Below are 16,106 nucleotides of genomic sequence, written 5' to 3' on the forward strand. Positions count from 1 at the left end.
TGATGCCACCCCGACCTCCATAATCCCTGAAGCGGCAGGTCACGTACACAGGAACTTCTTAATCCTGTCAGATCGTCCTGCCTAACCCTTCCTCCGGGCAATACCAGGTGGCAGACGATGTATATCACTGTCCCATTGTCCTGCCACCACCGGTACTCAAGAAATGTTTATTTATGCATATCCCTCACTCTGCGCATTTCCCCTCCCTTGTCTTAAATGTTAATCAGTGTAACCCCACCTCTCTGTAAACATATTCATGACGTGTGTAAAATATTCATGATGTAACCCGTGAAACCCAACCTTCCCACAATGTATTCATGACGTTTTCGTGCACTGTATTCTGGGACTTGGAGGGAACTTTTAAAAGTTTATGTCGCCCCATTCTCGGGGTTCAATCCCACTTTGAACCTGTTGCGCAATAAACTTGGATCTTCGTATTTTGCTCCTGCGTCCGGCTGAGCTTCCTTTTCTTCCGCTAGAATCCACGGACTTGGTCCGATTGGCTGGGTGGCAGGGTAAATACGCACCCAGATTTTCCGTAACAAGGTTAAGAACAGTTTCAGGTTAAGAACGGACCTCCGGAACGAATTAAGTACTTAACCCGAGGTACCACTGTATGTCTAATGCTGTAACTTTTGATTGGCTAAAGACCTGATTCAAGAATGTATAAAGGGAAGCCTCCCCTGTTGGGAAGGGCCGGACTACAGAACTTATTCCTCCGTGCCATTGCTTGCTGCCGGCAAACAATTAAAACTTTCTTGCTTTAATTCTTCATTTGACTGGCCTATTTGCTACACCACCACTCATCTGGCTGGGTTTATTTATTTATATTTATTTGTACGTGCACACACAATCATTATTATCTCATATCAAAAACTGGGAGAGGGTCTCTTAGTCCAGCCCTCCAGTGCACACTTGCAGCCAAAATTGTGGAACTTTCTGGACAAAATGTATTTCCGAGGTTTGATGGCTCATGACACCACTTTGTTTTGGAGGAATAATAAAGCTTTTTTCCTGTGGGGACGCAGGGGGGCGCATACCCCTAAACATTTTGTGAATTTAACAGGAGAAGAAATTCACTGTATTTATCCCCCCCCCCCGTTGTGATTTCCTTGAGACAAAATGAGAGTACCCTAAACATTCTTTTTTAGAAAAAAAGCACTGAGTTATACCATAAAATCATATATCAACGGAAAGATAATTTAATGAGGAATGTAATGCAATAATTTTTATGAAGGATTATTTATTACAACAGCAGTCATAAAGAAGAAACGTGAAAGCACAGGAAAAATGAGATACGCAGGTTAAATTGCCGTGTTGACACTTTGCAATAAAATCAATGGGTTTGGGGTTGCAGTTTGGGGACTCGGTTTCTAAAAGGTTCGCCATCACTGCGCTAGAAGGAATGGAAAGTAGGGGGGGGTCCCCCAAAAGCATCTCTGGAAGTGGGAAAGAAAGAAAAACACGGAGGGGACAGACGGGCACGCTGGGCTTGGCAAGGGTTAAAGGGAACTGAGCTGCCTTCCTAGAGAGGACAGGAAGCAAGGGGGGGCAGGTCCTCCAGAGCCAAGGCCCCTCCCTCCCCAGTCCTTTCCTGCAAGGAGGGGGGGTGTTGCTTTGTGTCTCTCCTGCAAGGGCTGCATCGCTGCCCCCTCCTGGGATCTGGTGAGTCTCCTCTCTCTCTGGGATCTGGTGGGGGTCCCAGGGCTGCAGCAGGGGAGGGGGCCGGGGGGGCCTGATCTGCTCCTGCAGGGGGGGGGGACCCCAAGTCAGGGAGGAGAGGGTCCTGCCAGGGAGAGGCCAGGTCTGCCACGCTCTCCTTCCTGCAGGTCAGAGGATCCCAAACTCATTTGGCCCTCCGCCCCCCCCCTTCAGAAAAAATCTCCCTTCTTTAAACAAAGGAGTCCCTGGGACTTTAACTCTGTGTGACGTCGCTCAGCCTCATTGCACAACAGAGGAAACATCTGCAAATGGTTTTCCAAAGCTGGACGAGGAGGTGGACTAGCCCCCCCCCAAAAAAAAAGGTGGGAGAGAGAGGCCAGGAATAAAGAGAGGGATCCCAGCCCAGAGTCTGGCTGCTGCATTGGGGACCAGTTTCCCAGTGTCTCCCAGGGCAGCTCCCCACGGAGGCCACTGCAGCAATCCCCTCGCACCCAGAGCAGGGCATCCCAGGACCACATCCGCTCTCTCCCAAAGGGATTGTTGCTGGAAAAGCAGCCGGAAAAGGGCGCTGCTACTCCCTGAGCCTCCAGGGACCTTGGCATCAAGGGCTGTGTGTGTGTTAAGCCATCTAGGAGAATAATCATAATAAATTGCCCTCCTAAATTTCAAGGGAGATGTCTTTGGCCCTGCCCATACCTGGCCCTCAGAGCAAAGAAAAAGGGACCCCACCCCAGGAGTCTGCCTTGAGAATGGCAGAGAGTCCAAGTGCAAGTAAAGGAGACGGAAGCAGGGGAGTGGGGGGAGCAACTCCTGAGGACCCCCGGGTGAGGACCAAACATCCATTATTCACAAGATACAAATGACTTCCTTGTCAGTCAGGTCTGACTTCAATGCATTGACTGGAAGGCAGGAGAAACCAGCCTGATTCTTCTCCCAGAAATCCCTTCCGTTGCCTCCACATTTTCCATTGCAATCTTCCTTCTAGGAGAGCTAGAGGCTGCTTCCTCCTCTTCCTCTTCCTCCTCCTCCTCCTCCTCCTCCTCCACTTTCTTCTCCCTTTTAAAAAGTCCCTTTCCACCTGGCCTAGGGGGTGAGGCCCGGACTCACCCAGCCCTACTGTGTTAAATATCTATTCTGTAGTTGACCTCCTTTGCTCCTTTCCTGCTGCTGCACCCTGAGTGTTGGGGAAGGCCGCTCCCTCCTCAGGCTAATTCCACCTGGCCTAGGGGGCGGGGCCCGCACTCACCTCCGCCACACCTTTAAGGACACTGGTGCTGATGCAGCAAATGTTAAAAATGTTTTTATATATTTTAAAGTGTTTTAAAGGTGTTTTTACTATTTACTTTGTTGTACCACCGTGAACAGTGGTTTCTATTTATGTATTTTTATTTTGTTCCGTTTTATTTTGGTTTGGGGTTGGATATTGAGTGGGGTAGGGATTGGTTTTGTTTTGGTGTAATTGGTTTTGTTTTGTTTTTCTATTTTCTAAACAGAGGCTAGTATGAGGCTTGGGATTGCTACTGTGGAGGGGCGAGGGGGGTATGGCGGTGGGGGCAGATGTCATAGGCGAAGGGGATCGAGATACAGATATGCTCGTACCCCTTCCAATCTGCGCCCCATCCCGAGGGATGCGGGTAGGGTGAGCAAGGATTACTCACCTCCGTCACTGGTGCTGTGCAATGCCAGGTCTATAGGCAACAAAACCGCCACCCTGCGAGATTTCTTCACCTCGCAGGGGGTCGACCTGGCTTGTGTGACGGAGACCTGGGTGCGCGAAGGGGAAATGTTACCTTACGAGAGATGGCACCCCCGGGTTTCTCCGTCCTCCACCAGTCGCGGACTGTGGACTGAGGGGGAGGGGTGGCATTATTAATCCAGGAAGATTGTTCTTTCAGGGCTCTACCATCGCCATCGATTCCCGGCATTGAATGTGTTGGCCTAGTGTGGGGCTCTGAGGTGAGCTTGGCTGTCTGGCTGGTGTACTGGCCACCTAGCGCACCAGCAGCAACCCTGTCAGGCCTGCTGGAGGCGGTGGCCGGCTGGGCCTTGGAGTTCCCTAATCTATTGGTGTTGGGGGACTTCAACATCCATGCTGATGCCACTCCCTCCTCACAGGCTCTGGACCTGGTGTCTTCCATGGCGACACTAGGGCTCTCCCAGTTTGTTTCGGGCCCCACACATCAAGCAGGCCACACGCTGGATTTGATCTTTGGCGTCGGTATAGATGTGATCATGTCTCCTTCGATGAAGGTGCCATGGTCTGATCACTACGCTGTGAAAGCCAGGATTGATTTTCCACCCCCACCCTGCTTAGGTGGCCAGCCAATTTGGGCTCACCCGCAGAGGCTGAAGGACCCTGATAGATTCCGTCAAGCCTTGCGGGACCTTGCTCTCCCTGGCGACTCACTGACTGACCTTGTCGAGGGCTGGAATACCCAGCTCCTGGCAGCCATCGATGAGATCGCACCTAAGCGCCCTCTGCGACCCCGCAGAAACCAGGCTCCCTGGTTTACCGAGGAGCTCCGGAAAATGAAGCGGGACCTCAGACGGATAGAGCGAGTATGGCGGGGTGCCCGTGACAGAGCCTCAAGAACATCTTATAGGGTTTTTATGAAAACCTATGAGATGGCAGTGAAGGCCACTAAGAAGTCTTACTTCTCGGCCTCCATTGCATCCGCTAGCTCTCGCCCGGCGCAATTATTTAGTATTATTAGGTCTTTAACGTCCCTTGAAGGACAGCCAAATTTAAATAACAATCTGACACACAGCTGTGAGGCATCTGCGAGCTTTTTTGCGGAGAAGTTCCTGTTGCTCCGCCATGACCTCCCTGCCAATTTGGATACAATAAAGGAACTGGAGGCCCCTCGACTGTCCTCTAGTTCAGTATTGGACCTCTTCGACCGGATATCCCCAGCCGATGTGGACAGACTCCTCCGAGCTGGAAAGCCCACCACCTGTCCTCTCGACCCGTGCCCGTCTTGGCTGATTAGAGTGTGCCCAGACGAGGTGCGGGCCCCCCTGGGGGATATCATCAATTTGTCCCTTGGCACAGGGATATTCCCAGGGGAACTGAAGGAGGCAGTGGTGCGCCTGCTCTTAAAGAAAACATCATTAGATCCTTTAGATCTATCCAATTACCGTCCGGTTTCAAATCTTCCGTTCCTGGGTAAGGTGATTGAGAGAGCGGTTGCTGAACAGCTTGGCAGGTTTCTGGATGAAACATCGGCTCTGGATCCATTCCAGTCCGGCTTCCGCGCTGGTCATGGGACCGAGACGGCTCTGGTCACCTTAACAGATGATCTCCGCAGGCAGCTGGATCAAGGCGGGTCGGGGCTACTGATTCTTCTAGACCTGTTAGCAGCCTTTAACATGGTCGATCACGAACTCCTGGACCACCGCCTTGCCGACGTGGGGATCCAGGGAACAGTCCTTCAATGGCTGCGCTCGTTTCTCTCTGGTCGAGAACAGAGGGTGGCGCTTGGGGGGAATTATCATCGCGCCACTCCTTGGTGTGTGGAGTGCCTCAGGGTGCGATACTCACCCCGATGCTTTTTAACATCTTTATGCGCCCCCTCGCCCAGCTTGTCCGGAGTTTTGGGCTGGGTTGCCATCAGTATGCCGATGACACCCAACTCTATCTGTTGATGGATGGCCATCCTGACTCGGCCCCAGACACACTGACCAGATGTCTGCAAGCTGTGGCTGGATGGTTACGTGGGAGCCGCTTGAACTTAAATCCTTCGAAGGCAGAGGTCCTCTGGCTGGGACAGGACGATATGGGATTGAGGGGGCAACTCCCATCTCTTGCGGGGGTGCAATTAGTGCCAGCACTGTCCGTTAAGAGTTTGGGTGTAATCTTCGATACCTCCCTCTCTATGGAGGCGCAGATTACAGCTATAACAAAGGCGGCATTTTTCCATCTCCGCCAAGCTAAGCAGTTGGCCCCTTATCTCTCTCGCCCTGACCTAGCCACTGTGATCCATGCGACGGTCCCCTCCAGACTGGATTATTGTAACTTGCTCTACGTGGGGATGCCCTTGAGACTGACCCAGAAACTCCAGTGGGTGCAGAATGCAGCGGTGAGACTCCTTATGGGGTCCTCGCTGCGAGATCACATTCATCCGGTACTATACCAGCTGCACTGGCTTCCAGTGGAGTACAGGATCAGGTTTAAGGTGCTGGTTTTAACCTTTAAAGCCCTATACGGCCTAGGACCCTCGTACCTACGGGACCGCCTCTCCTGATATGTCCCACAGAGGAACCTACGGTCTGCAAATAAAAACGTCCTGAAGGTCCCAGGCCACAGAGAGGTTAGGCTGGCCTCAACTAGAGCCAGGCTTTCTCGGCTGCGGCTCCAATCTGATGGAACGCTCTGTCACAAGAGACTAGGGTCCTGCGGGACTTGACATCTTTCTACAGGGCCTGCAAGACAGAGTTGTTCCACCAGGCCTTTGGTCAGGGCGCAGCCTGACTCCCTCCTCTGGCAATCTGCACAGCATTTTGCTTAACGGTTGCCATCAATTTGATTTTAATTAATTTTTATTATGAAATGTTTTTAGAATATTGGATTATTTGATTGTTGTTAGTTGCCCTGAGCCCGGCTTTGGCTGGGGAGGGCGGGATATAAATAAAAATTATTATTACTATTATTATTGTTGTTGTTTTGTAGTTGTTGTTGTAATGCTTTATTTTGATATCTTTAAGAGAATATTTGTTTTCAGTTATGTTGCTTTGACTATAGACTATATATTTGACTTTCTTCAGGTGGTTTTATTTCTCTTTTATTGATTTTGTGGGATGTGAAACTGCAGTCAAGTAGAAGATTCCTACAGCGGACACATTAGGGGATGTTTTCTACCACTCAGGAGAAGACTTCCTGTTTCCGCCTGAGCTGGGACAGACTTCCACTACATGTGACTTGAAGAGGGTGCAGTCTGTTGTACTAGCATGGAGGAGCACACGGCCTCCATCTTCTGATCAGTGTGTCTTCTCCATTTTGTATGTTGCTGTGTGTTTGGAGAATTGACTCCTTAGTGGCAGTCATTTGGGACTAAGTTCTTTATGGAATAGTTCTAGTTGTTATGTAACAACCTGAATGAATCTGCGAGTAAACTACTTTTATATTATCGTGAATCAGATTATTAATATAATAATAATAATATTTTTATTATTTATACCCCGCCCTCCCCAGCCAAGGCCGGGCTCAGAGCGGCTTACAAGCAATAATAAAAACAAGTTGAATGATTACAACTTAAAAACAAAATTAAAATACAACATTAAAATATTGAAACATTAAAATATTAAAATGTAGCCTCAACGCAGGAGGAGAAGGAAAGGAAAAAAGAAAGAGAGGGAGGGAATCAAATTGGCTCCAAGCCAAAGGCCAGGCGGAACAACTCTGTCTTACAGGCCCTGCGGAAAGAAATCAGATCCTGCAGGGCCCTGGTCTCATGAGACAGAGCGTTCCACCAGGCCGGAGCCATCACTGAAAAGGCCCTGGCTCTGGTTGAAGCCAATCTTAACTTCCTTAGGGCCCGGGACCACTAGGGTGTTGCTTATTCACATTATTGTGCTTATTAATTTAAGAGGGATTGGAAGGGATCTTACCAGGAAGGAATTTTTAATAGCAGGACTCAGATGAGTCAGCAACAAGCTGACCGCTGCGTAATCTAAAAAAGGGGGATGTATGGAACTAGAATATGGAACTTGCTAGTGCATGTTAGGAAGGATATCATTCAATAATATATCCTCTTTTAACTCCCCAATTATTCCCACAGATTTAATATGCTGTAAACCGCTTTGAGATTTCTCTTTAAAATGTAAAGTGTTATAGAAATTTAAATAAATAAAATAGCTCATGGTTTGGGCTGTGGTGCAGTCCAGCCCTGGTTCCCTCCAAGACTCATCCATGCTTGCTCAGGGAACCTTTTTCTTCTCCTGATATTAGACAACTTTTGTAACTGAACAATGTATTTGCTTTGCAGGATTTCCAGGACTTCTCCTTAAGACAGACAGAACTTGGCAGAAGACCAAAGGTTTCCTTCCGATCTCTCAGAGGCTTCCTGGGAGCACAGATGGGTGAGCGAGACTCAGCTGGCCCTGAAACAGGAAGAGGCCATGACATCCAAACTGGGAGCAGTCGGGGGTTCTGGGAAAACTCTGTGCAGAAGATCCTGGGTGAGGAGGACACCCTCCGCTCAGAGGTGCAGAGCCAGCAGTTGAGGCAGTTCTGCTGCCAGGAGGCCAAAGGACCCCGAGAGGTTTGCAGCCGACTCTACCACTTTTGCCACCAGTGGCTGAAGCCAGAAAGGCACACGAAAGCTGAGATGCTGGACCTGGTGATCTTGGAGCAGTTCCTGGCTGTCCTTCCGCCAGAGATGGAGAGCTGGGTGAGGGAATGCGGAGCGGAGACCAGTTCCCAGGCGGTGGCCCTGGCTGAAGGTTTCCTTCTGAGTCAGGCAGAGGAGAGAAAGCAGGTGAGAGAGACTTTCCTCTGGATACTTCCAAGGCCTCCAGACAGGACAGAAAACATCCCATCATGCTCTTCTGATGGCTCATTTTTTTTTCCTGGGAAGGCATCCATGGAATGAGATCTGTCACCCTTGAAGCAGTTGGCCCTGACATTCATTTTTTAATCCTTCTCCCCATTCTCTCATTTGAATCCTTGGTTCTTTCTCAGGGAAAGGCTCTCTTTGCAGAAATGGGCCAGATTTCCTCTGAGGCAGAGAGGTCTCCGTTGGACACCAGAGAGAGGCAGCTGGGTAAGGAGGGAGGAGGTTTTTCTCCGTTTAGTCTCATTCTGTTCGTTTTCCAACTCATCTGTGGGCTCTTTACATATTTTGTTGGGGGAGATAGTGGGAACAAGGGTCCAGAGGAGGGGAGATATATTTCTGCACAACTAACATCTGAAATGCACCCAAATATCCAAATGCACTGAGCAGGCAAGACTTTCTCAAATGCCCCTCTGTAGTTTAGATTCACTGATTTACCTGTGAGACAAGAAGGCACTCTGGGCCTCCCCCTTACCTTTTTCCTCTTGCAGGTGACAGAATGATGCCCGCAAGACCTCATCATCCATCTTTCCTTGGGGACAGAAAGGAAGCAGCAGCTGTGGATCCAGATCAGGTCAGGGAAAGCTGCCTTGTGGGGACAGAGGTCAAGTAGCAGAACAATGTCGTAGATCAAGACGTCGTGGTGAACAATATTGTTGTCTCATGGGAGGACATTTCCCTTTTTCTTTTAGGGTCCAGTGTGCCTTGAAGATGTCGCTGTTCGTTTCACAGACAAGGAGTGGGCGTTGCTGAATCCTGACCAGAGAGCTCTGCATAAGGACGTCATGGAGGATAATTGGGGGATCGTGGCCTCTCTTGGTAAGGCTCCCAGTGGGATCATAATATCTGTTTTTAAATTCAAAACTCCATATGTGACGAATCTCATATATTTTCACAGAACTCAACAGCACCCCCTACAACACCGGATATCGCAATACCCCCAAAAAAACCTTGAATAGTAAATTACTGTTTTTTTCTGTGAATGTTCTTCCTCCCGTTGCAGCTTATTAAACCAGCAGCAGCCTGGTCTGAACTCCCCAGACCCTTTTGACTGTAAACTTCAGATTTGTTAGGGAAGTTGAAGTAGCTTCTGTCAGGTTTTCAGTTTTTGTTTTTCCTCCCGTCAGTCTTTGGTTGTCCAAAGAGAAGACTGACATTGGAAACGGAGGGATGCCATGATGGAGCCAAACAAAATCCATTCGAGAGAAGAGCCAGGCTTATCGAATCACAGGTTCCCCTAAGGATGTCGGTTGATCCCCGTTAATTAATGCACCCAACCCATCAGAAAACCATCCATCTAACCCACTTGTGTTATTCCTCTATTACCAGAGTTAACAAGTATTGTTCCTTAATTTCTCCCTGAGGCGCTAATCCATTACTCTTCATTGCAGATAGTGATGGACTGGAAATCAAGGACAAGGGTGACCATGACAAAATCCCGACAATGGAGAAGCTGTATAAATATCTTAAAAGTGGAAAAAGTTCCAATTCCACTTCCCATCAAGGAAATCTCATTAGGAAGAAACCCTATCAGTGTGTGGAATGTGGAAAGAGCTTCAGGAAGAGCTCCGAACTCACTTCCCATCGGAGAATTCATACAGGGGAGAAACCCTATCAGTGTGTGGAATGTGGAAAGAGCTTCAGTACGAGCTCCTCTCTCATTTCCCATCAAAGAATTCATACAGGGGAGAAACCATATCAGTGCTTAGAATGTGGAAAGTATTTTAGTCAGAGCGCCAGTCTCACTTCCCATCAAAGAAGTCATACAGGGGAGAAACCATATCAGTGCTTAGAATGTGGAAAGAGCTTCAGGAATAGCTCAAAACTCACTTCCCATCAAAGAACTCATACAGGGGAGAAACCCTATCAGTGTGTGGAATGTGGAAAGAGCTTCAGTCAGAGCTCCCATCTCACTTCCCATCGGAGAATTCATACAGGGGAGAAACCCTATCAGTGCTTTGAATGTGGAAAGAGCTTCACTCGCAGCCACAGTCTCACTTCCCATCAAATAATTCATACAGGGGAGAAACCATATCAGTGCTTAGAATGTGGAAAGTATTTTAGTCAGAGCGCCAGTCTCACTTCCCATCAAAGAAGTCATACAGGGGAGAAACCATATCAGTGCTTAGAATGTGGAAAGAGCTTCAGGAATAGCTCAAAACTCACTTCCCATCAAAGAACTCATACAGGGGAGAAACCATATCAGTGCTTAGAATGTGGAAAGAACTTCAGTCACAGCCACCATCTCACTTCCCATCAGAGAATTCATACAGGGGAGAAACCCTATCAGTGCTTTGAATGTGGAAAGAGCTTCACTCGCAGCCACAGTCTCACTTCCCATCAAATAATTCATACAGGGGAGAAACCATATCAGTGCTTAGAATGTGGAAAGAATTTTAGTCAGAGCGCCCGTCTCACTTCCCATCAAAGAATTCATACAGGGGAGAAACCATATCAGTGCTTAGAATGTGGAAAGAACTTCAGTCAGAGCTCCCATCTCACTTCCCATCGGAGAATTCATACAGGGGAGAAACCCTATCAGTGTGTGGAATGTGGAAACAGCTTCAGTACGAGCTCTAATCTCACTAAGCATCAGAGAATTCATACAAGGGAGACACCCTATCAGTGTGCGAAATGTGGAAAGAGCTTCAGTCAGAGCTCCACTCTCACTTCCCATCAAAGAATTCATACAGGGGAGAAACCCTATCAGTGCATGGAATGTGGAAAGAGCTTCACTCACAGTCGCAGTCTCACTTCCCATCAAATAATTCATACAGGGGAGAAACCATATCAGTGCTTAGAATGTGGAAAGTATTTTAGTCAGAGCGCCGGTCTCACTTCCCATCAAAGAAGTCATACAGGGGAGAAACCATATCAGTGCTTAGAATGTGGAAAGAGTTTCAGTCACAGCCACAATCTCATTTCCCATCAAAGAATTCATACAGGGGAGAAACCCTATCAGTGTGTGGAATGTGGAAAGAGCTTCAGGAAGAGCTCCTCTCTCACTTCCCATCAAAGAATTCATACGGAAGAGTGGAAAACCCTTCATTATACAGCTTTCAGCACTAGAGAAAAACACACCACTTTAAACAAGCCTTTGGCTGATTGACATCTTATGCCCTTTAAAAATGTGGTGGGGAGGTGGGGGTTACAGGTTTTGGGGGCGGTGTTTTGTGTTTTCATTGTGTGATTTTATGTTGCAACCGTCCTGAGACCTGTGAGTGTAGGGAATGGGAGCCAACTCTTAGAGTCTGAGGGGTTTTTGCCCCGCAATAAGATATGTGAGGGGGCCACCCCCAGTTCATAGGAATAGCCATTCAAATGGCATGCTTGCACTGCATCCTGTGACTGTTTAACCGAGGCGGGGCTTACTAAACGCCTCCTATATTTTATTCAACATGGCACCCCTACTATAGGGTGCTATAGAAATGAAATAAATGCATAAATAAAATAACACCATCTTGATTGCCTTCATTTGCACATGTTCCAGCTTGTCAATATCCTTATTATTATCATTTTATAATTCATGCACCCTTCATCTGAAGATTTCATGTTGGTTCACAACATAAACAGACAGGTTGAAAGCATGGCTTTCTCAAAAACGAGTCAAACTAGAGAAATCTCTCTTTTTTCTTTTTCTTTTTTTGGATGGAGTTACAGACTGTTTCTCAGGGGACTGCTGTGGTAATCTTAATTTCAGTAAGGTTTTTGACAAAGTCCCCTGTGATATTTATGTGAGGAAGCTGGTAAAATGAGGCTGAATGAGGTAACTGTTAGGTGGATTTGACTGACCGAACCCAAATTTTCCTCCTCCATGGTTCCTCCTCATCCTGGGGAAAAGTGACAAGAGGGGTTCTGTCCTGGGCCCGTTGTTGTTCATCGTCTTTATAAATGTCTTGGATGAAGGAACTGAGGGGATACTCATCACATTTGCAGATGACACCAAATGGGGAGCGGAGGCCAATGTGGCAGAAGGCAGAATCAGATCAAGGGCAGGAATAGTACCACTTTCTTTTTCCTTGGTCAGACCCCACCTAGAATATTGTGTTCAATTCTGGGCATCACAGTTTCAGTATCTTAAATTTTTTTTGCCTGGGGAAATTAAAAGGTGGGGGAGCACAATCTATATTCCTTTTATAACACGTGGCCAGTGTTTATTGAATATATAAATTGTTAAGACTGTTGCCGGAATCCACCCAGCACTCATGGGAAAATGTGGCGTGATCTTTTAGAGTAATCAAATGAAACTTGTAACACATGGCAGGATGAAAGTCTGCAATTCCATCAGGAGAATTTATTTGTTGTTTACTGTTGTAACCATTGCTTTCTTTAAAATTATCTCCCCTACCATGAAAATAAATAAAAGCATTTTTTTTTAAAAGGAAGTGGGGAAATCATATGTACTATTGCATTAATCTGCTTGCATGTGTTGAGTGTTATTTGGAGTCTGTAACTCGCAGTTATTTCACATTATCTATGTGTTTCTGTGTGTTCAGCACACATGATTGCAGGTGAGATTGAATAAAAGACTTCCTAGGAAATTCCCTTTGACTGCTTCTGTATTGTTTCAAATGTGTCTTCACTTACAGATAAGAACAAATCATATTCATTGCTGACAAATCATACCATTAGAATCATAGAATCATAGAATCATAGAGTTGGAAGAGACCACAAGGGCCATCGAGTCCAACCCCCTGCCAAGCAGGAAACACCATCAGAGCACTCCTGACATATGGTTGTCAAGCCTCTGCTTAAAGACCTCCAAAGAAGGAGACTCCACCACACTCCTTGGCAGCAAATTCCACTGTCGAACAGCTCTTACTGTCAGGAAGTTCTTCCTAATGTTTAGGTGGAATCTTCTTTCTTGTAGTTTGGATCCATTGCTCCGTGTCCGCTTCTCTGTCAGCTCATTAATCTCCAACCCAACAAACCCAGCGCTTAGAATGAGCAGCTGCTTTCTTCCCATTTCTTAGGTGAAAAGAACTGATAATGACAATGAAGAAGGGAGATAGACCCTTTCCCTCAACCTTTGGGGATCTGGGGGGCTTCATTTCACCCCTTAGTCCTGCTCTTGAAAGCTTGGCAGATGTGGAGTATTTGCTCACACTCTGCCATGACTTAAAAATCAACCTTTTTATTTTTTAAAGAAATGGTATTGCAGTGCTAAAAAGTCTCAAGAAAGCAATTCCTGTAGTAGCTGGCATCTTAGCGAGCCCAGTGCCACTCTGCCAACTGTCTCACTCCCAGCTAACTAATCTGGAAAGCTGTCCTGTCATCTCTGTCTGTAAAGACTTCTGTGTCCCTTGAATTCACAATTAAGCATTTCTGGAAGAGGAAATGATATGCTTTTGTTTAGAAAGCACTAATACTGGGCCACTGACTGTGCAACCCTCCAGCCCTGCCCTGTAGGAACCTCCAACTTTAAAGATTGATCTTTTGGTGTGGCAGCAAGTGTACTTTGGAACTCCCTGCCACTTGACATCAGGCTCAAGAGGCTTCACGGTCCACTTTGCAGCATTCAACTTTGTTACCGTTGCTGAGTTTGTGATAGCTAAATATTGAGGAGAAAGAAGCCAATCTCCTATGTATATCTGAATAAATTGAGAAAGTCTGGTTTTCAGTAACTACGATTAAGCTAAGTTAAAATGCTCATATTCACCCCAACTTTCTAAGCACCTGCACAGGCATGTTTTTAGGAGGTTCCCCCAAAAGGTGGGAGGGAGGCGCCTGCTTGATCTCAAGAGGCAGGGAGTTCCAAAGGCTCTGTGCTGCCATACTAAACAACTGAGGTCTTGCGTGGCACCTGTAGTTGAAGCGGTCGAGTGTCTGCCTGTGGGGTAAGGAGGGGATCTCATGGGTAAACTCTTCCCTATGATAATGGAAAGGCCTTGATCTGGTCCTGGTAGCCAATGGGCAACCAGTGATGCCCTCTGAGCCAAAGGGTCATATGCCGAGAAGGCCTCGCTTTGCCAGCAATCGTGCTGCAGCATTCTGCACCGGCTGAAGCTTCTGGGCCAAGCACAAGGGATGCCCCACAAGGAGGGCACTGTGGTCATCCAGCCTTGAAGAAGCGAAGGCGTGAGGCCAGGCTCTCCCGGTCCTGGAATGTGGAACCATCTGCAGTTGCTCAAAGGCACTTCCAGCCCCTGAGTCTGCCTGAGTCTCGGCTGGATCCGGAAGCAGCTCAAAGTCCCACGAGGTTCATCATCATCATTTTTAATTTGTATACCGTCTTTCTACCTTACAATACTCAAGGCGGTTTACAAGCTGAAGAAACAAAAAATGTACATCTTATAACAGCCTAATGCAATACAAAAATGTGATAATAAAACTTTAAAATAAGCAACCTACATCAAAAAGTAACATTCAACAATTATTAGAATAGTATAAAATAATAATATCAACATATAAAAGTTTAAACAGAAGTCCACTCAATAGTTACAATAAATAATTTCTAAACTGTAATCAGTAAAACAATGGCAAGGCACACTACATAAAATAATACAGTACAAATGGAGAAGCAGAGACTAGAGGGTGGTTCATATGGAGAGAATCATTGGCTTACCTTATTTACATAATATTAGGTTGGCCAAATCCTTAGGACCTTCAGGGAACCCAAATTTCAGATTGCACTGCAGAGAGGGAGTTCTGTGTGTCTTCATTTGTTGCAAATAATAATAACAAGAAGGAGAAGGAGAAGAAGATTTTTATTTATACTCCACCCCCCCCCCCAGCCAAGAACGGGCTCAGGGTGGCTAACACCAAATATAAAATGTTGTGACGTGGGGTTTGTGATTTCCGCTCTCTTAACATAATATGCTGGAGACAGTTCTCTAGTAACACTTCTTTATTAAAGCAACAAGACTAAAGACTGGGGAGAGGAAAGCTACATTTATAGGGACAGGGAACTAGCAAGAAAGGATATATTTTGGAGGGAACAATATCAGGCAATCACAGTCCTGCCTTTTGGAGGAAACCAATAAGACAGAGGATCCAAATACAGCAGCTTAAATGAACCAATAGTAGCTGTACCCTCTGGAACCAAAAGGCAGTTACTTTACCCTAATGCAAATACAGACAATAATAATACAGATATAAAATCCTTTGACTCAATACACAACACCCCTCCCCCCCTAGTGAGCACAGCAGACGTAATCTCTCAGGTACTGTGGGGTCCTACAACTTCTACTTGATCTCCTGACAACAGGTGTTGCAGGTTCTGGATTGGGTGTTACCTGTGGTAGAGGGGCTGCTCTAGGGGTTTCGTCAGGAACAGATGGAGTCCCAGACATCTCAGGGTCCCCTACCTGTACCTCGTCATCATAAGGACTAGCAGACCCTGGTTCATTTTCTGAAGCCCCTGGTGACTGCACCTCTGGGCTATTTTCACTCTGGTCTTGCAGCTCTGCGTCGTTAGCCAGGGATGGATTATCTGACTCCTCCCTGCTGAGCGCCCGGCGCCTCAGCTGATCTATATGTCTCTTCCAAACTTGCCCATTTTCCAAGGTTACATAATAGGACACAGGTCCACTAGCCCGGGTGACCACACCAGCCACCCACCGCGAACCTCGTGAATAGTTCCTCACCCAGACCAGATCTTCAGGGGCGAGATACCTTGTTGTGTCAGTCTCAGCCTGGGGGGTTGCTCTTGAATTATGGTTTGGCATTTTATCCGGGTGGACATAATCCAGCACCGTTACCAGTCTTCTACCCAAGAGCAGCTCAGCTGGCGACTTGCCCGTCGCAGTACACGGCGTCGCATGCTGCAAAAATAACATTCGCGCGATGCGAACTGACCAGTTACCCTCCATTAAGCGCGCAATGGATTCTTTGGCTGTTCTTACCATACGCTCAGCCTGCCCATTGGAGGATGGGTGAAAGGGCACGGATGTG

At 47.1% G+C, this 16,106-nt stretch overlaps 3 protein-coding genes across 3 annotated transcripts in view; all 3 read left to right on the top strand.

Annotated features, from left to right (window-relative positions):
* Positions 1 to 1,586: 1,586 nt before the first annotated feature.
* Positions 1,587 to 16,106, top strand: part of LOC114595233 (uncharacterized) — a 99,660-nt gene continuing 85,140 nt past the window's right edge. The window contains exon 1 of the mRNA XM_077926767.1: positions 1,587 to 1,665. The gene's annotated coding sequence lies outside the window, so the exon portion shown is untranslated. The remainder of the gene's footprint in view (positions 1,666 to 16,106) is intronic.
* Positions 1,609 to 16,106, top strand: part of LOC144327429 (uncharacterized) — a 60,414-nt gene continuing 45,916 nt past the window's right edge. The window contains exons 1-4 of the mRNA XM_077926766.1: positions 1,609 to 1,665; positions 7,647 to 8,138; positions 8,342 to 8,423; positions 8,705 to 8,787. Coding sequence (XP_077782892.1) covers positions 7,737 to 8,138; positions 8,342 to 8,423; positions 8,705 to 8,787 — 567 coding nt within the window. The 5' untranslated portion in view covers positions 1,609 to 1,665; positions 7,647 to 7,736. The remainder of the gene's footprint in view (positions 1,666 to 7,646; positions 8,139 to 8,341; positions 8,424 to 8,704; positions 8,788 to 16,106) is intronic.
* Positions 9,039 to 12,757, top strand: LOC144327591 (uncharacterized). The gene has a single exon (XM_077927947.1). It carries the CDS (start codon positions 9,658 to 9,660, stop codon positions 11,320 to 11,322), a length of 1,665 nt encoding a protein of 554 aa, XP_077784073.1. The 5' UTR covers positions 9,039 to 9,657; the 3' UTR covers positions 11,323 to 12,757.

The sequence above is a fragment of the Podarcis muralis genome, chromosome 4 (assembly GCF_964188315.1).
Source record: "Podarcis muralis chromosome 4, rPodMur119.hap1.1, whole genome shotgun sequence".
Classification (NCBI taxonomy): domain Eukaryota; kingdom Metazoa; phylum Chordata; class Lepidosauria; order Squamata; family Lacertidae; genus Podarcis; species Podarcis muralis.